Genomic DNA, 15,371 nt, shown 5'->3' with positions numbered 1-15,371 from the left:
TCTCCAGGTTTTTCAGATGAGCTCTAGTTAAAACGGACTCCAAAGGAGTTTCATGAATACATTCAACTCATCTAAAAAGAATAACAGATTACTCTACAAATACAAAGTTCAACAAAAGAAGCAGCTGAGGAACCCTTATTCTGAAAAGCCTCCCTCTCAGGTACCTTCCCACCAGGTCATTCTCCTCGCCTCGTCACAAACCTAACACAGTGAAAGATGGGAGTGACATTAGGAAGTAGATTCCACCCTATTCACTCAGGTACTTTTGCTCTTTAAGCATTCCTTGAGCTCTCATAAAGAGCAATGATATTAAGGATGAGCTCACATGATTTAGCCTACAATCTGGTTGCTTTAAATGTCGTCTGAGAAAAGAATAAAATTAGCTTCGGTTTAGTAATGTTGCTACATGATTTGCTCTGCATATGTATAAGCAGCACCCACATGCATTATAAAAGCATCAAACATCCTTGTATGTGTTCTAGTCTAATAAGCTTCCAAACAAGCCCACGTATCTTCATCCACAGTATAGGAATATGAAGCATGTACAAGAGCATCCGACAGTGGAACTCGATAGATAATAATGTTCCTGAGTGTACATAACAGTCCTGTCATATTTCAACAGAAACCAGATACCTTTCTGAACCTTTAGTAATTCCTTCAATACCAATGTATTGAATACACCAGTCAAATTTCAGTAAGACACAATATATATTAATCATACCAATGCTTTTTGACGTCATTGCCCCTTCTAATATCCCTCTACTCCTAGAAATGGAAAACAAAGAACTGACTAAAACAAATTCATATTATTTTATATTGTATACTACATATTACATATATATATATACATACACACACATATATATGTAAATAGATACTCAAAATTTTCTACAAACTCCCATGACAGCTGAATAAAGAAATCTAGAAGGAAGAAGACTATGCATGATAGTACGGGCTTACTTCCTACAGACTCGATTTTAACGTATAAAATTTGTCTGTCTTTCCTTCTGCCTTCCCCCCGAAGTGTTGGCTATGAACTCCACCCCAAAGGACTGCAGTGTTCAGCTACCACCTAAGACAAAAGACTTCCAACTTAGAGGACACGACATCAAGAAGTTTCCCAACATAAAACGCTTTAACATAAAAGCTCTGAGAATATCACCATTCTTCCTCCCCTAAAATCAGATTCCCATCATGAAGAATTAGAAATCAATCATAAATCACAGTCCTGGGCCACCTGGGTAGCTCAGTCAGCTAAGTGTCTGCCTTTGGTTCAGGTCATGATCCCAGGGTCCTAGATCGAGTCCTGCTCGGGCTCCCTGCTCAACAGCGGGGTGTCTGCTTCTTCCTCTCCCTCTGCCTTTCCCTCCACTCATGCTCTCTCTCTCTCAAATAAATAAAATCTTTAAAAATCAGTAACTCAATCAATCATAGTCCAAGTGAAAGCAAATACTCCTCTTAACTGTCGAGATCACTAAAGAAAAACAATTCAAATTCTGCTCTTAAAAATGTATCAAGTATGTATCACCAACCATTGTAGCTGACATAGTTGGACCTACCTTTATTAAGTATGAAGCCACAAGTGCCTCCATGAGAGTTCGCTGTGCTCCCTCCAAGGTACTATAAGCTCCAACCATCATAGATAACGCTTCTTGAATAGCAAGCCGAGTCTCAGGCTCTTCCTATAAATATGATAAAAACAGTGTTTCCCTTCCCAGTCAGGTTTCCAGGTCAGCATCCAAATGGAAAGCATAGATTGGTTGGGTGTTTCCCTACCTTACATAGGGCTTCAAAGAGCTGCTGCACAAGAGCTATATCCTTAGTGAATAAATGGGGCATTCGACTGTGAGAGAATAATAAGACCATTATTACAACCATAAATTTCCATGAGGTTAGAAGAAAATGTAACTAAACACAAATTTTCTTGAATTGCATTTTCATCTCTAAACATAATGTCAACATCATTAGATTACCTCCCCAAAGAGCCAAATATTTTTAAAAGTAAGTATTTAATTCAACTGTCTAATATAAGTAACCCATGATTAAAATACTACCCAGAGACTGCCTTCATAAGATTCCATGCATTCAGTTAATATTTCTGATTTTAACATAAAAACATTGACAATTAAGACCAAACTGCTATTTAAACTAAAGGCTATCATGTAAGTGCTGTATCATGTGACTGAGGGTGGCCTTCCTCTGAACCCCAAAGATCCTTTCCCTGCACAGAGAGAAGAGCAAGACCTCGTCTACACTGGCCAGTACAGGCCCTGCGCCACGGCTAGCAGCACCACCCAGGGTCACAGTCTCCCTGCTTTGAAATATAGGGAAGGAAGAAGAAACCAGGAGGAAGTGTAAGGAGGAAATCATACTATAAGCAGAAGAAAAAAAATCCACCTCTGGAAACAGGGCCACCCAGAATCATAATATAGCACTATCAGAACAGAAAAGAAGGTCAAGAACTAAACCTTGATGACTGTGATTATAAAGACTAGTGGTAAGCGGCAACAAAGAACACTTAAGGTCAATCAAATGTCTCCAGGGCGCAAGAAAAAGTAACCCGTTAAGACACAATCCAGTTCAAAATCTCATTTCAAGACTGCCATTTACTATGGAAACATAGCTGTCTTCAAGTGGAATGTCTCACATCATGTTCCTTCTGCAAGGAAAACATTCCTAAACAACCTATGGCCATTAAATACATTCCTTTCAAAATCACAACCAATTTATTCTCCATCCATTATTAAATGCCACATAATTTTTCTTAGCATAGCTCTCACTGAAGAAGGGTTTACTCACCTGGAGAGTTTTCCAACAGCTGAATATGCCATTGACAGTAGCTTAGGGTCCTTGAAATTAAGAAAGAAAGAAAGAAAGAAAGAAAGAAAAAAAAAAAAGAACAAAAAAACAGACAAAACAAAAAATACAGTAAACGGCAAAACCTTTTTGCTGCAATTACATGCAATATTTTACTCCTTGTTAAACCTGGTCTCACTCTGCCTAACTACATGCTATTAGCATATGGACAAAAACAAACAAACAAACAAAAAAGTCCAAACCCAGAATCATCACACTACTAAAATGAAAAAGAAAACAAAACTTTGTATCCCCAACTCACTCCAAAAGGACAATGCAGAGGTCATATATGAAAGGGTTCTCTCGGGTGGAGCTAACTTCAGGGTATTTTCAAGACTATGTAACCTGCAAACACCAAAAGTCATCTTCAACACACTGGGAAAACACCCTAACTTAACAGAAAATTCACCACTGGTCTTGAAGACTAGGATCCTCCCTCTCTCCCCCCAGAACTGCAGAAAGCTGGGGAACAATTACCTAAAAAATGTGCATGATAATAAACAGCTGCCATTATAAAAAATGAAAATCACAGCCCTCAAGTGAGGGTCCCTCCTCAGGCAGACAGAATTTTACAACCTTTCATGAAAACCCATAGTCGGATTACAAAGTAACACCGCTGTGAGCTGCAGTTCCTACAGTCAACACAGGTCTCACTCTGCCACACCTCGATGGGCACACTGATGGGATTCATCTGTTGGGAAGTCATACAGGTATCTCCAGGAGGTACAGAGATTAGGGCCGTATGGTTTATCTGGCCTCTGGAAGGAATTTTTAAATAGACTCTCCCCTAAAAGCCCGAAAGCATTTTTATTTCTACCAACCATCGCACGCATCTGACTATCTATGCCATAAAAATACTCTGAAAGGTTCCCGAGGCCTAAAAAACCATACAAGCACTATTCAGTACAAGAGGCCAGCCAGGCCAAGCACTGCTGCTGCCAAAGCCCCACTGCACAGCACTGAACAGCTCTTCACTAATAAGAATACCTACTGAAGTGCATTCGGTGTGCTGAGGAATTTTGTGTATAATCTCATTTGATCTTCACAATTATCCAACAAAGATGTACTGTTTTCATTTTTCTACTAAAAAACAGAGCTCCAAAGAATTTAAGCAACCACCGAAGAACAAAACCAGGATTCAAACTCGATTCCAAATGGCAGAATGTTAATTTCTACGCTACTGCAAACATGCATTCATGTTTAGCTAAGGCTTGGGAAAATAATGTTGACTACAGTTCTTGAAACATTACTTTCTTTAGCAAATTCAGCCGAACTAATGAAGATAGTAAGAGTGACACAGCAAGGACAAAGGGGATCCAAAAACCTACATTCCAAAGAATCCTCATCCCACTTAGCTCAAGGAATCAAAAACTTACTGAATGCATGTTTTTACAGAATTCTGAATTGGTAAAAACTCAGCCCTTAAGAATTAACACTTTTTCTAAATACAAGCAAACCCAAATAAACATCCATATGGAAACCAATCATAAAATAAAGTGTAATTCTTTCCATTCCATTTTTGCACAGTGCCTAAAAGCAGAATAAAATGCAGTTGCTTTAAAAGATGTTATTTAAAGAAGCAATAAGACCCCTCAAAATTCGTACTGTATTTTTAACACTTAATTCCAAAAGCAAAAAAGCAAAAGATGGCAGTCATTTCTGAAATTCACACCACTTCGTGTAAAAATGTTAAAGAATTGATGGAAAAATAGCCAACTATAACTAACTAAACAAACATGTAGACCAGAAAGGTTGATAACAGAAAATACTTTAAATATAAAACATCAATAGTGTTTAAAAGACAAGTCACTTACTTCTTTATATTCATTGATTAGCTTGGTGAGGCCATTCAAAAGCATTGGACCTAATGGCTTAATCTTGATTTCTGGGCAACTTTAAAAAAATAGCACACATACACAAAGCAAGATAAGAATCTCATTATTAGCGTTATCTTTTCAGATGATGACTTAAAATAATTAGAAACACAACTGAAATAATCTAGTAAAACCTAAATTCTTTTTAAGATGAGCAAACATGGTTTCTTTTTGGTAAGAAAGAAATACTCGAATCACTTGATCACTCCAATAGCTTGAAATTTTACAGTCAGATAGTTTCAAAAAACTTACGTTATACAAATGTGATGCACAAACTGCAGGGATAATGTCCTCAATTTTGAATTTGTATTTGTACCAAAAAGTCCATCATACACCACCTATGAGAAAGGGACAATGTCAAGAACACCAATTTGTAATAGCAATTTGCTATTCTCAGATATTAGTCAGGATTCAACAGCAGATCTTGGGCAGTACCTCCTTGTTATTCAAAATTAACGCAGTTCTTTTTAATACAGATAATCATTTTAGCCGACCAACATAGCTCCAATCAGGAGTCTGTGGAATAACAAACACAGTGGTTGATCGGGACAGTCTGCAAAACTTGGGGATCTACCAGCAGAAACAAGAGTTCACAGCGGGCCCTCAGTCTGCCACTTCATATCACAGAGGCGACAGGAGCAGATAAAGTCACTCTGGCTCATTAAGTACATGGAGTTCAGCCATTCCTAACAAATTATAATAAAAGCTTCATGAAAAATGTCAAGAATCAAGCATTCTACACATGTAGTCAGGATAGAGGTGCTCCATATATTCTGTAATCATGCCTAGATGGCCAAAGACCTTGCAGGTGAGCCCCGTACAGCATCCAGAAGGTTCAGATATTAGACAGCAATGTCAAAGAAATCTAAATTCCTCAAATTCCCACCTTCTATGGGACAGATAGTCTCACACTTAGAAAAAAAATCTCCTCACATTGGTTCCGAAAACTACTAGCAGTATTCTGATCTTACTTAACAATGACATGTGACTGAACAGGACTGAGCCCTGCTGGGTAACCAAATCTAGCCAGGCACTGCAAGATACAGAGAGACAAGCATTGCTCCCAAGACACTCGATCTCCTTGGGGATCAAAATGTACATACATTAAAAATGATACAGGACAATACGTAATCACATGCTACCTTAATCGGAAAAGACTTCTAGAAAATTTATCTGGTAATTCTATATTATATAGAATAATATGGTAAGATAGAAGAAAATGAATTAATCAGAATACGAATGTTTTATCAGAAAAAATAAAATTCATGGTGCACATATTATTTGCAAAGGATTATGCTGGGTACTTTCGTAAGTTCAAAATTAAGGTAAGTTAATATGTGCCTAGTTAAAGCCACTGGTATCAAGAAAGAAGATGCTCACAAATGATACCTTGAAGGATTTCTATGACTGATAAGTGGGGAAGACGGAGGGGTGAGGCCAATTACATAGGAAAACAGTAATGTAATCATCAAAAATGAGAACAGAAAGAATGTGTGTGAGGGACAATGAGTTTGTCTTTGAATACACCACATTTTAGCCAGATTTATTTTGAAAACATATAAATAACTACAAAGGAAGTACACATCCACAGGATGTCTATGAATATTTTGTCACAAAATTCTAGCTACTTATCATGTAATGTGTTACTACACCAAATTTTCTGAAGCAAAATTATCGACACTATCTGGGAAACAGTGCTTGCAAACACCAATAATGAAAAAGAAATGATAGAAGCTCTGTGATCATTTTACATTTATGAGAGACACAGAATATTTCAAAGTCATATATCAGAGTGCCAGGTATGGGGAATAAAAGTTTTATCATCAAGGAGGAGGAGCAAGTAGCTACTTCAACAAAATAAGCCTTAAAGGGGAGAGATGCTACATCCTCCATACAATGAGTGCGATGGGGAGTGTTCTCACTTTGGGACTGAAAAAGAGGAGTGGCAGGAAGTGGGAACATTTCAGGTGGTGGTGTGCTGGAATGAATCCTGAAACATGAGTAGATGTTTACCACGCTAAAGGGGGAAGGGGAGCTCTGCCAAGCAAAGGGAGCATCATGAGCCGAGACACAGAGCCATGAAAACAGTGTCTTTAAAGAAAACAATCTTTTGTTGGAGCATAAGGTACAGGGTAAGGGAGTGGTGAGAGAGGAGACCAGAAGAGAAATGACTGCCAAGCTGTCAGCAGTTACTAGGAACGTGGTAACTGAATGAGTCCTAGCCACTGTGTGCTCAACTTTCTATGATCCCATTCAGGCTTTATGATAATGCTCTGAGTAAGCTGCTATTGTATTACACCCATTTTACAGATTTGAAAAAGACTTTTTTTTTTTTTTAAGAAAAACAGAAAAAGAAAGAAAAACACACACACAAAAAAAAACCCTGAGGCTTATTTAGGATCTATAGCAAATAACTATGACAAAATTTTACTCCAATTTCTCTGCTACCTGAGCTGAGTTGGTCACCACTTGGATAAAAGGTAGGAGCTCTGGCAGAGGGACTGGTGTCCCATACGATCAGAGTACAAGCATTTCCAACCGCAACAGAAACTCCGATGGCAACAGAGAAAATAGACTTGTCTTTCAGATGAGAAGAAGGGAAACAAGATCGATACTGTGATGACCAAAATGAGAAGGGATAGCCCCAATTAACATCAGCATTAGGTAAATGGAGATAAAGACATTAAGGAGGCAGAATCCAGAGAATATGGCCACTGCCAATACGTAGGGATTCCGTTAAGGATGACACTTGATAACTGAATTTTTCCACTAAACTGACCACCAGAAACTTGGTTGCCTAAGAAAAACATTTTTGGAGAAGAGCCACCCAGAAAGCACTAGTTTAAAAGGACAGTCATTATACATTTAAGTTGAATGTTAAAAAAAATTTTTTTTTTAATTTTAAACATGTCTGCAGTTAAACCTGAAATAGAAAAACAAGATGGAATCTCATTAAACTTGTTACATATATCAACATACCTCCTGAATATCCATTAATGCAGTTCTTTCTGCAATTAAACAGACATAAGAGTTGTAAACAGTCCATCTTTCTCTGGAAAGAATGAATTACCTGGATGTTAGCTGGGAACGTTTCTGCAGCTTGTCTAGAACGAAGGAGATGCGGGACAATCTTTAACTTAACCCTTGTACTGACGGGGTCCCTCTTCAGCTCTGGTTTCAGAACTGCTCCCTGTGAAAAATATGTTTAATTTTAACTCAGCAGTTTAGAATTACTGTTCACTGAAAAGAGTCATGAGAGAGCCTCTAAATCAGTGTCTCTCACACTTTTGTTTCAAGATTCCTTTATACTCTTACAAACTACTAAACACTCTGAAGAGCTCTTGCTACCCTGGAACACCTATCAATATTTGCTAATTTATATGAGAAATTTTTAAAAATTCATTTAAAATTATAATGTTAAATAATAAATAACAAATCCATTTATACATTTTCATAAATAACATATTTTTAAGAAAATTTACTATATTTTCCCAAACAAAAAACTGTACTGAGTGGCACTGTTTCTCATCTTCTATAAATATCTTGTCTGTCCACCTTAATAGAAGAGAGCTGGATTCTTTTATCTTCTGCATTCAGAAATCTGTTCTGGTATGTTGTGTTGGTTAAACTACATTTAAAAAAAAAAAAAAAAAAAAACGGCATGGGGTGGGGTCAAAAAAAAAAAAAAAAACCCAGTTTCATAAAGATACGTGTTTGGAAAAATGGGGATGATTTTAGCCTTTTTGGGTAATTGTAGATATTCTTTGATACTCCAGCAAAACTTAATAAACAACAGTTTCTTAAAGGCGTTACAATTTGGATTTGAAACTGTATCACGGAACTTTTATATACTCTTATACTAAATTCCACTGATCTAAGATGCCCACTGAATAGCCCCCTTACCATTGTAATGCTTCTGTAACATCACTGGTCATTTGGAAAATACTGGCTCATGAGTTAAGCAAACATTTCATTATAAAACATTTTTTTTTAATCACATGTTATTATCACCACCAATCTCATCAGAAAAATCTCAAAATGTCAGGCTCATTGTGATGGACACAAGTTTCCCTAAATTCTAATGTTTGCTTGAAAGTCAAATTTTTACCACTGCCCATAAACCACAGGAATTGTTTTTCTTGAAGCCTCATTTCTTCAGTTTAAAGAACATTATCTGCCAAATAACACCTCAATAGCCACAGTTTCTCAGTCTACAAGTAATTTTTACTGCTTCATCAAACATTATTTTTATTTTTTTTTTTAAGATTTATTTACTTATCTTAGAGAGTGAGAAAGAGCATGCATGAGAAGGAGGGGCAGCAAGACAGGGAGAGAGAACCTGAAGCAGACCCCACGCTGAGCACGAAGCCTGACACAGGACTTAATCCCACGACCCGAGATCACGACCCAAGCAGACACCAAGTATCAGCTGCTCAACTGATTGAACCACCCAGGCGCCTCCTCAAAGATATTCTTAAGTAAAGCGGAGTTTCATTTTCACTCTCTCCATGTTTTTCTTTCCTCTTTTCTTTCTTTCTTTTTTTTTTTTTTACCATGAGTTCTGACAGTTAAGAACACAATAACTACTAGTACTATTCAGTGACATAGTTTGGTTTATGTGAGGACCCAACAGTGACACCCACCATTGTTTGCACAACACCACTGCAAATAATCGACACGGTAAAAAAAAAAAAAAAAAAAAAAAAAATTCCCTATAACCTGACAAGGGTGCATGAACCACATTCTACGAACCACTGATCTAATCAAACTCTTTTGTTTTCTCCACAAAGAATATGAGGCCAAGAAAAGTTCTGTGATTAGCCAAATCTCTCCTCCCTAGTACAATGATGTGTAGCCACTCAAGGACTAGAATCCAAGGGGAGGCTCCCAATTCCCAATTCACTGCTCTTTCTGCCACATCACACTCAATTTAATCCAATTGGAAATAGTATGATGGGGAGGAGGGAGATTATGATTCTTAAAACAAATATTTATGGTTGAAAAAGCAAGCAAGCAAACATATAATCCTTGTATGTCTGGATTTGAATGTGGACACACTTTTAAATATAGTGAACTAAACAGAATTTAACTTACTAAGCACACACCTTACTTGGAGGCTTCAGAAGAACCCACCTACTGTCCTAGATTTTAGACCAGAGGTCAACAAACCACCCAGCGGGCCCATCTGTCTTGATAAAGCCTATGAGTTAAGAATAGGGTTTATGTTTTCAAATTATTTTTTTTTTAATCAAAAGAATAGTATTTCAGGATATGTGAATATTATATGAAATGCATGTTTCAGTAACCATGAAGCTACAGTGGCATCTGGCCACGCTCCTCATGTGTTGCCTACAGCTGCTTTCATGTTCGGGCAGAGCTGAATGGTTGCTGCCTCAGAACCATATGGCCAGCAAAGCCTAAAAATTCGCAGTAGAAGTGTGTGGAACCCTAATCTAGACAGTGTATCATCATTTAAGTACAGGAATTGAAACCACCAGCTCAAATAAACTGGTTACCAGACTTTAATCCATCCAGATAACATGGCTTAAAACTAGTATTACCTAGGTTCAGCATAAATCAAAATAACTAGGAGAAGAAGTTCAAATATATTGACCTCATATCAACCAAATGCTTTTTATGATGATGTGAGAATAAACCAAAGCAACCTACCTCTTTTGTCTTCAGTGGTATATCTCCAAGGTATACCTTGTACATCTTATTAATGATGGCAGGATTATTCCAGTCAATCAAGCTATATAGAAAGTTTCAACACAGCTTGTTAAAATTATTTGTTTTGTCCCACTTCAATGATTTCAAACAATACACAGCCCCAATATTTGTTACCAAAGGAAAACGTTAGAAATACACAAATGGAACTGAGCAACTGACATTGTAGAAGAGAAGGAAAGGGATTATATTCAGACCAACCTTAGTTTTTAAACAGAAATACAGCAAGTCGCTTATCCCACCCTGATTCAACAGGTCATTACACCCATGGCCCAACTGGACACCCGCACAAGAAAAATGGACTTTATTTCACGCTCAAGGCCAATGCCATGGGGCAGTTTGGACAGAGCACAGCTATAGTACACTTGTTCAAAGAGAACTGAGGCAAGCATCCTTCTGTTGAATTTACCTAGAAACCCAAAAGTGATAAGGGAAGTGACCAAAAAAAAAAAAAAAAAAAAACTATCCATTAAAGCCTCAACCCTAAGAAGCTGGCAGCCCATCTCATTTCTCTTACACTGTGTCACTATGATCCCTAGCCTCTCTCTCTTCCTTCTCGGCCAGCGCGTATTTGCAGTTTCCTCACCTAATTCTACACAGCCGTCCTGCTGCCGTTAGTCCTGCTTAGGTCCCGCCATCAGATGAATTAGGATTAGGGAACGGCACCCGCCCTCCACGGCAGCCCCTCTCAGGCACATTACAAACCTAGCAGTACTGCAATCCTGGCTTGACCTGACCAGTGAGATGTGCCACACTACCTTCTCACGTTGCTTCTGCTTACAAGCTACACTCTGTCTGTGCAAACATCATTCCTGAAGCTGCTCTCACAGGTTTTCTCATCCCTCTCTACTTTCACAGTTCATCCATCTGCCTCTTCCTCTGAGAGCCACAAGGCCCCTCTCCTGGAAGATGTTCCACCATTCTACTGTAATCTGCATTCACCTATACTCTCCTCAGATGACCGCTACTAACTAATCCTCAAGCTCCACCTTTGCTTCCCTTCCATAAATATGTCAGGTGTAGAGTTTTTTTGACAACACAAAGACACTTTAGTAAAACTTAACAGTAAAAACAAACTAAAAACTAATAAGGATAATTCTCACTGTTTGCTCTATTTTTTCAAAACCCTTGCCATCTTTCTAGTTCAATTACATCTGTTGTGAAAATTCAGAAATGTACAGAAATTTATAATCTGTATACCATATCCCTCTCTATTCCTTTTCAGTAACCACTAATTTGGGTGTATCTTTTTCTACAGTTCTTTTTTTTTTTTTTTTAAGATTTTATTTATTTATTTGACAGACAGAGATCACAAGCAGGCAGACAAGCAGGCAGAGAGAGGGAGAGGAGGAAGCAGGCTCCCTGCAGAGCAGAGAGCCCGATGCGGGACTCGATCCCAGGACCCTGAGATCATGACCTGAGCCGAAGGCAGCGGCTTAACCCACTGAGCCACCCGGTGCCCCTCTACAGTTCTTTCTTATGCATGTAAAACTGGTAGATGGTACAGCAGGTAGGCAGGTAAAAAAAAAAAAAAAAAAAAAGATCAAAAGAGAGATGCATCACTTAAACACACACTTCAGGATTTTTCTTTTAGCAAAATGGGAAAATATCTACATATGGTTCTCAGCTTCCTTTTTACCTCTTAAAAATGTTAAACTCCTCTTATGAAAAAGTGCACGTTTGTTCTACCAGACAAAATCCAAACGAACTAGAATACTTCAGCACCACATTTATATTTCTAACAATCCGATCCATTACATGCTGTAAAGAATGAGGCCAGCTCAAACACAATGAGAGGTTTTCAAGAAAGATTTTTTGATACTTCGAAACCAAACAAATTCTTTGAAAATGATACCAGGAGGACGCAGTTATAAGCAGCATGAAGGAATTTTAGACTTGGGGCAGGGTGTTAAAGTGCAATCTAGTCCAGCTTTCTTATTCCTCAGAGTTCAAGGCCTGGCGGGCTACAGGAGCCTTGGCGCACTCCATCAGTGACAGGCGTCACCAGGATTAACCCCAGGACATCGGGCTCCTCCCCTGGGCTGCCTCACCTGCCCTCTAAGGGACTACAAAGTTACCTTCCTCACTCGGTTAAAACTACTTATATCGTTTTCTGGGGATTTGAAGGGGAAAAACTACAATATATGCACTCCACTGCCTTTTAGCATGTTATTACATTAAACATTAAAACAAATGAACACAACCCTTCCATAACTGTGATAGTTTTCAACCAAGTAACTTCAATTTCTTGTGTTGTTTTTAAGTCTTCCCACATCTCCAGTTTTACATCAGTACACATTTTTATTCTGCTGGATTCATTTGCCATTATTTGGGGACAATTTATACATTGCTTTATTACTTTCATAATTATTTTGGGAGATATACAATATTCCATATAGAGACACAGTTAATTTACTTAACTACTTCCCTAGAGTGGAAATTTGAATTTGTTTCCATTTTTCTTAAAATTACAGGAAATGGCATAATGAGCAAATCTATAACATTTTTCTAAATATAATCTTTTTCTTTTGAATGACTCTCTTAGGATAAATTCCCAGAAGATTTACATAAAAGATTATAAATATTTTTATGATTCATTACATACTGCAAAGTGCTTTCCAAAAATTATTTCAGTTTATAATGCCAATCAACAGAACGTAGAAACAGCAGTTTTTAAATGGAGTTTCAACTGTTAACACAATTTTATTTACCAATGGGTACAAACTGGTATACGAGTGTTTCATTCTGCACTGATTTGATTTCTCACACAAAACATTTTCTCTGAGCCTATTACTATTCGTGTTTTCTCCTGTGTGAATTAAGATTTATTCAGCATATCTTTTTTTTTTTTTTTAAGATTTTATTTATTTATCAGAGAGAGAGAGGGAGAGAGCAGGCACAGGCAGACAGAATGGCAGGCAGAGGCAGAGGGAGAAGCAGGCTCCCTGCTGAGCAAGGAGCCCGATGTGGGACTCGATCCCAGGACGCTGAGATCATGACCTGAGCCGAAGGCAGCTGCCTAACCAACTGAGCCACCCAGGCGTTCCTCAGCATATCTTTTCATCGTTATTTAGCACCTCTCTACAAGAGACCTGTTTTTTTACCGTATTAATCATAACACCTGCATGTCCTTTATTAAAAAGCAATCGTAAATGGTTTGACACAGAGGAAGAATCAAAAATGAATAGCTTCTGGGCTTTGACATTCTTCTTAACATATGTTCTTTAAGCGCATTTACTGAGACAACAAAGGTCTCACTTCTCATGGTAACATCTCTAATACATTCCAGTTTTAAACTGCTTTTCCAAACAGCTTTACTTCTTTTGTCTTATACAGAATCCCACTCCTAAGCAAACTGTCTTTATTACAGCTCAGGTATATTTCAGTATTTCATAACTGCCTAAACTGAACGTCTCATTACAGAAAATCCTGAAAGAATAAACGTGAGCTTCTAGAATTGTGGCCTCTTTTCAATTTTTAAAGGGGAAAAGGGAGGTAGTTTACCTTTGCTTGCTTTTTAATTCTAGGTCCGCTGCTGTCGCCACACTGTGGCGTGTGTCACTAGAAGCAATCACCAGGTGGAGAACAGCTTCAAGTTCAGGCACCTGTTCAGCTTCTATGAACTTCACTATACCCAATTTGCACTGCAGATAAATTAAGGGAGGGAGAAACAGTGATCAATGAGACAAACACCACCAACCAGAAATTAATAGCAACAACAGTAGCAGCTCCTGTTCAGGCTTACAATGTGCCAGTGAACTGTATGTAACATATATTCACTGATTCATTTAACCCTCACAATTTATGACATAAGTAACAGTCCATTTTTCTGATGAGGAAACTGAGGCGAGGCTTAAGAGATTAAGACATATAGTAAGTGATGAAAACAAGATTCAAACCCAAGTTTCTCCAACTCGAAGACCATTACGATACACAGCCTTCCTACTTAGGTTACAGTCTCTCTAGAATGATAAAGCCTTGAACTGAAGTCCAAATTTGGAGCCTGCAGGTAAGAGAGTGGTACATTATGAATAGAGGGCTCCATGGATTGTTTTGACAGTTCAAAAAGAACTAAACCACATTCCATAGAGTTCCACTCTGTTGTTAACATACTCATTCAGTCCTCAATATTCTTACAGACTGAAAACAATAGGGTTTCAAACACACTCTAAGTCAAGGCAAGTGAAATTTTAACCGAACAGTATTCAGTCTAACTGAATGGCTAAAATGAAACACAGACTGAAGAGGGATTCTAATTAATGTGAAGGAGCTATGAATTTGACAACAAAGAATTCTATTTAGGACAAATGTACCTGAAAACTATCTTTACCTTTAGAAATCAGTTACATACTAATTCTTATGCATATGAATCTTGATTGAGAGAGCTTATAATTATTAAATAACAACAGATGCAATTTATTAAATAACAACAGATGCAATTTTAAAAAGTATATAAACAGATCATAAAATGCTTGCCTTCCCTCCCCTTGTTCAATACAACTTACTGTGGCAAGAGCTACAAGAGAAAGAACTCAAATATTTACTGAAGCTACAGAAGAACAGTTATGGAAACTAACTACATGAAGATATAAACAAAAAAGTGTGCAAAGAAAACTGAAAACAGTACTAATGCCCATCAGTAGAAGACTAGGTAAAATCTTGTGTGGTTTACACATAATTTTACATAAACATTTAAAAAGATGACTTTTTTAAAAACTTTACATATTTTTAAATGGAAAAAGCAAACCAAAAATACTGTATATATGTAAACGTATGTAAATGTAACATATAATATGTAAAAATGTATTTGTAAAACTGTACTTATATATATACACACAAACACACACACACGGAGTAGGCTGTAGATGAATGACAAACTAGGGTGGCAGGATTCCAGGTAATTTTTAACTTCTC

General features: G+C 37.6%; 1 protein-coding gene across 7 annotated transcripts in view; it reads right to left on the bottom strand.

The window, feature by feature from the left end:
* The window catches only part of ECPAS (Ecm29 proteasome adaptor and scaffold), a 97,262-nt gene that overhangs the window by 42,581 nt on the left and 39,310 nt on the right, over positions 1-15,371 (bottom strand). For all 7 annotated transcript variants that reach the window (XR_009346695.1, XM_059143612.1, XM_059143609.1 and 4 more), the window contains 8 exons: positions 13,962-14,101; positions 10,401-10,482; positions 7,801-7,920; positions 4,983-5,068; positions 4,671-4,749; positions 2,800-2,849; positions 1,777-1,843; positions 1,560-1,682 (listed from right to left, as the gene is read on the bottom strand). Coding sequence is in view for 6 of the 7 variants with exons in the window: in XM_059143612.1 (XP_058999595.1) it covers positions 1,560-1,682; positions 1,777-1,843; positions 2,800-2,849; positions 4,671-4,749; positions 4,983-5,068; positions 7,801-7,920; positions 10,401-10,482; positions 13,962-14,101 (747 nt within the window). In the remaining variant the exon portion in view is untranslated. The remainder of the gene's footprint in view (positions 1-1,559; positions 1,683-1,776; positions 1,844-2,799; positions 2,850-4,670; positions 4,750-4,982; positions 5,069-7,800; positions 7,921-10,400; positions 10,483-13,961; positions 14,102-15,371) is intronic.

This window comes from Mustela lutreola, chromosome 12 (genome assembly GCF_030435805.1).
Source record: "Mustela lutreola isolate mMusLut2 chromosome 12, mMusLut2.pri, whole genome shotgun sequence".
NCBI classification, from domain to species: domain Eukaryota; kingdom Metazoa; phylum Chordata; class Mammalia; order Carnivora; family Mustelidae; genus Mustela; species Mustela lutreola.
This window is presented reverse-complemented; position numbering and strand designations above follow the sequence as displayed.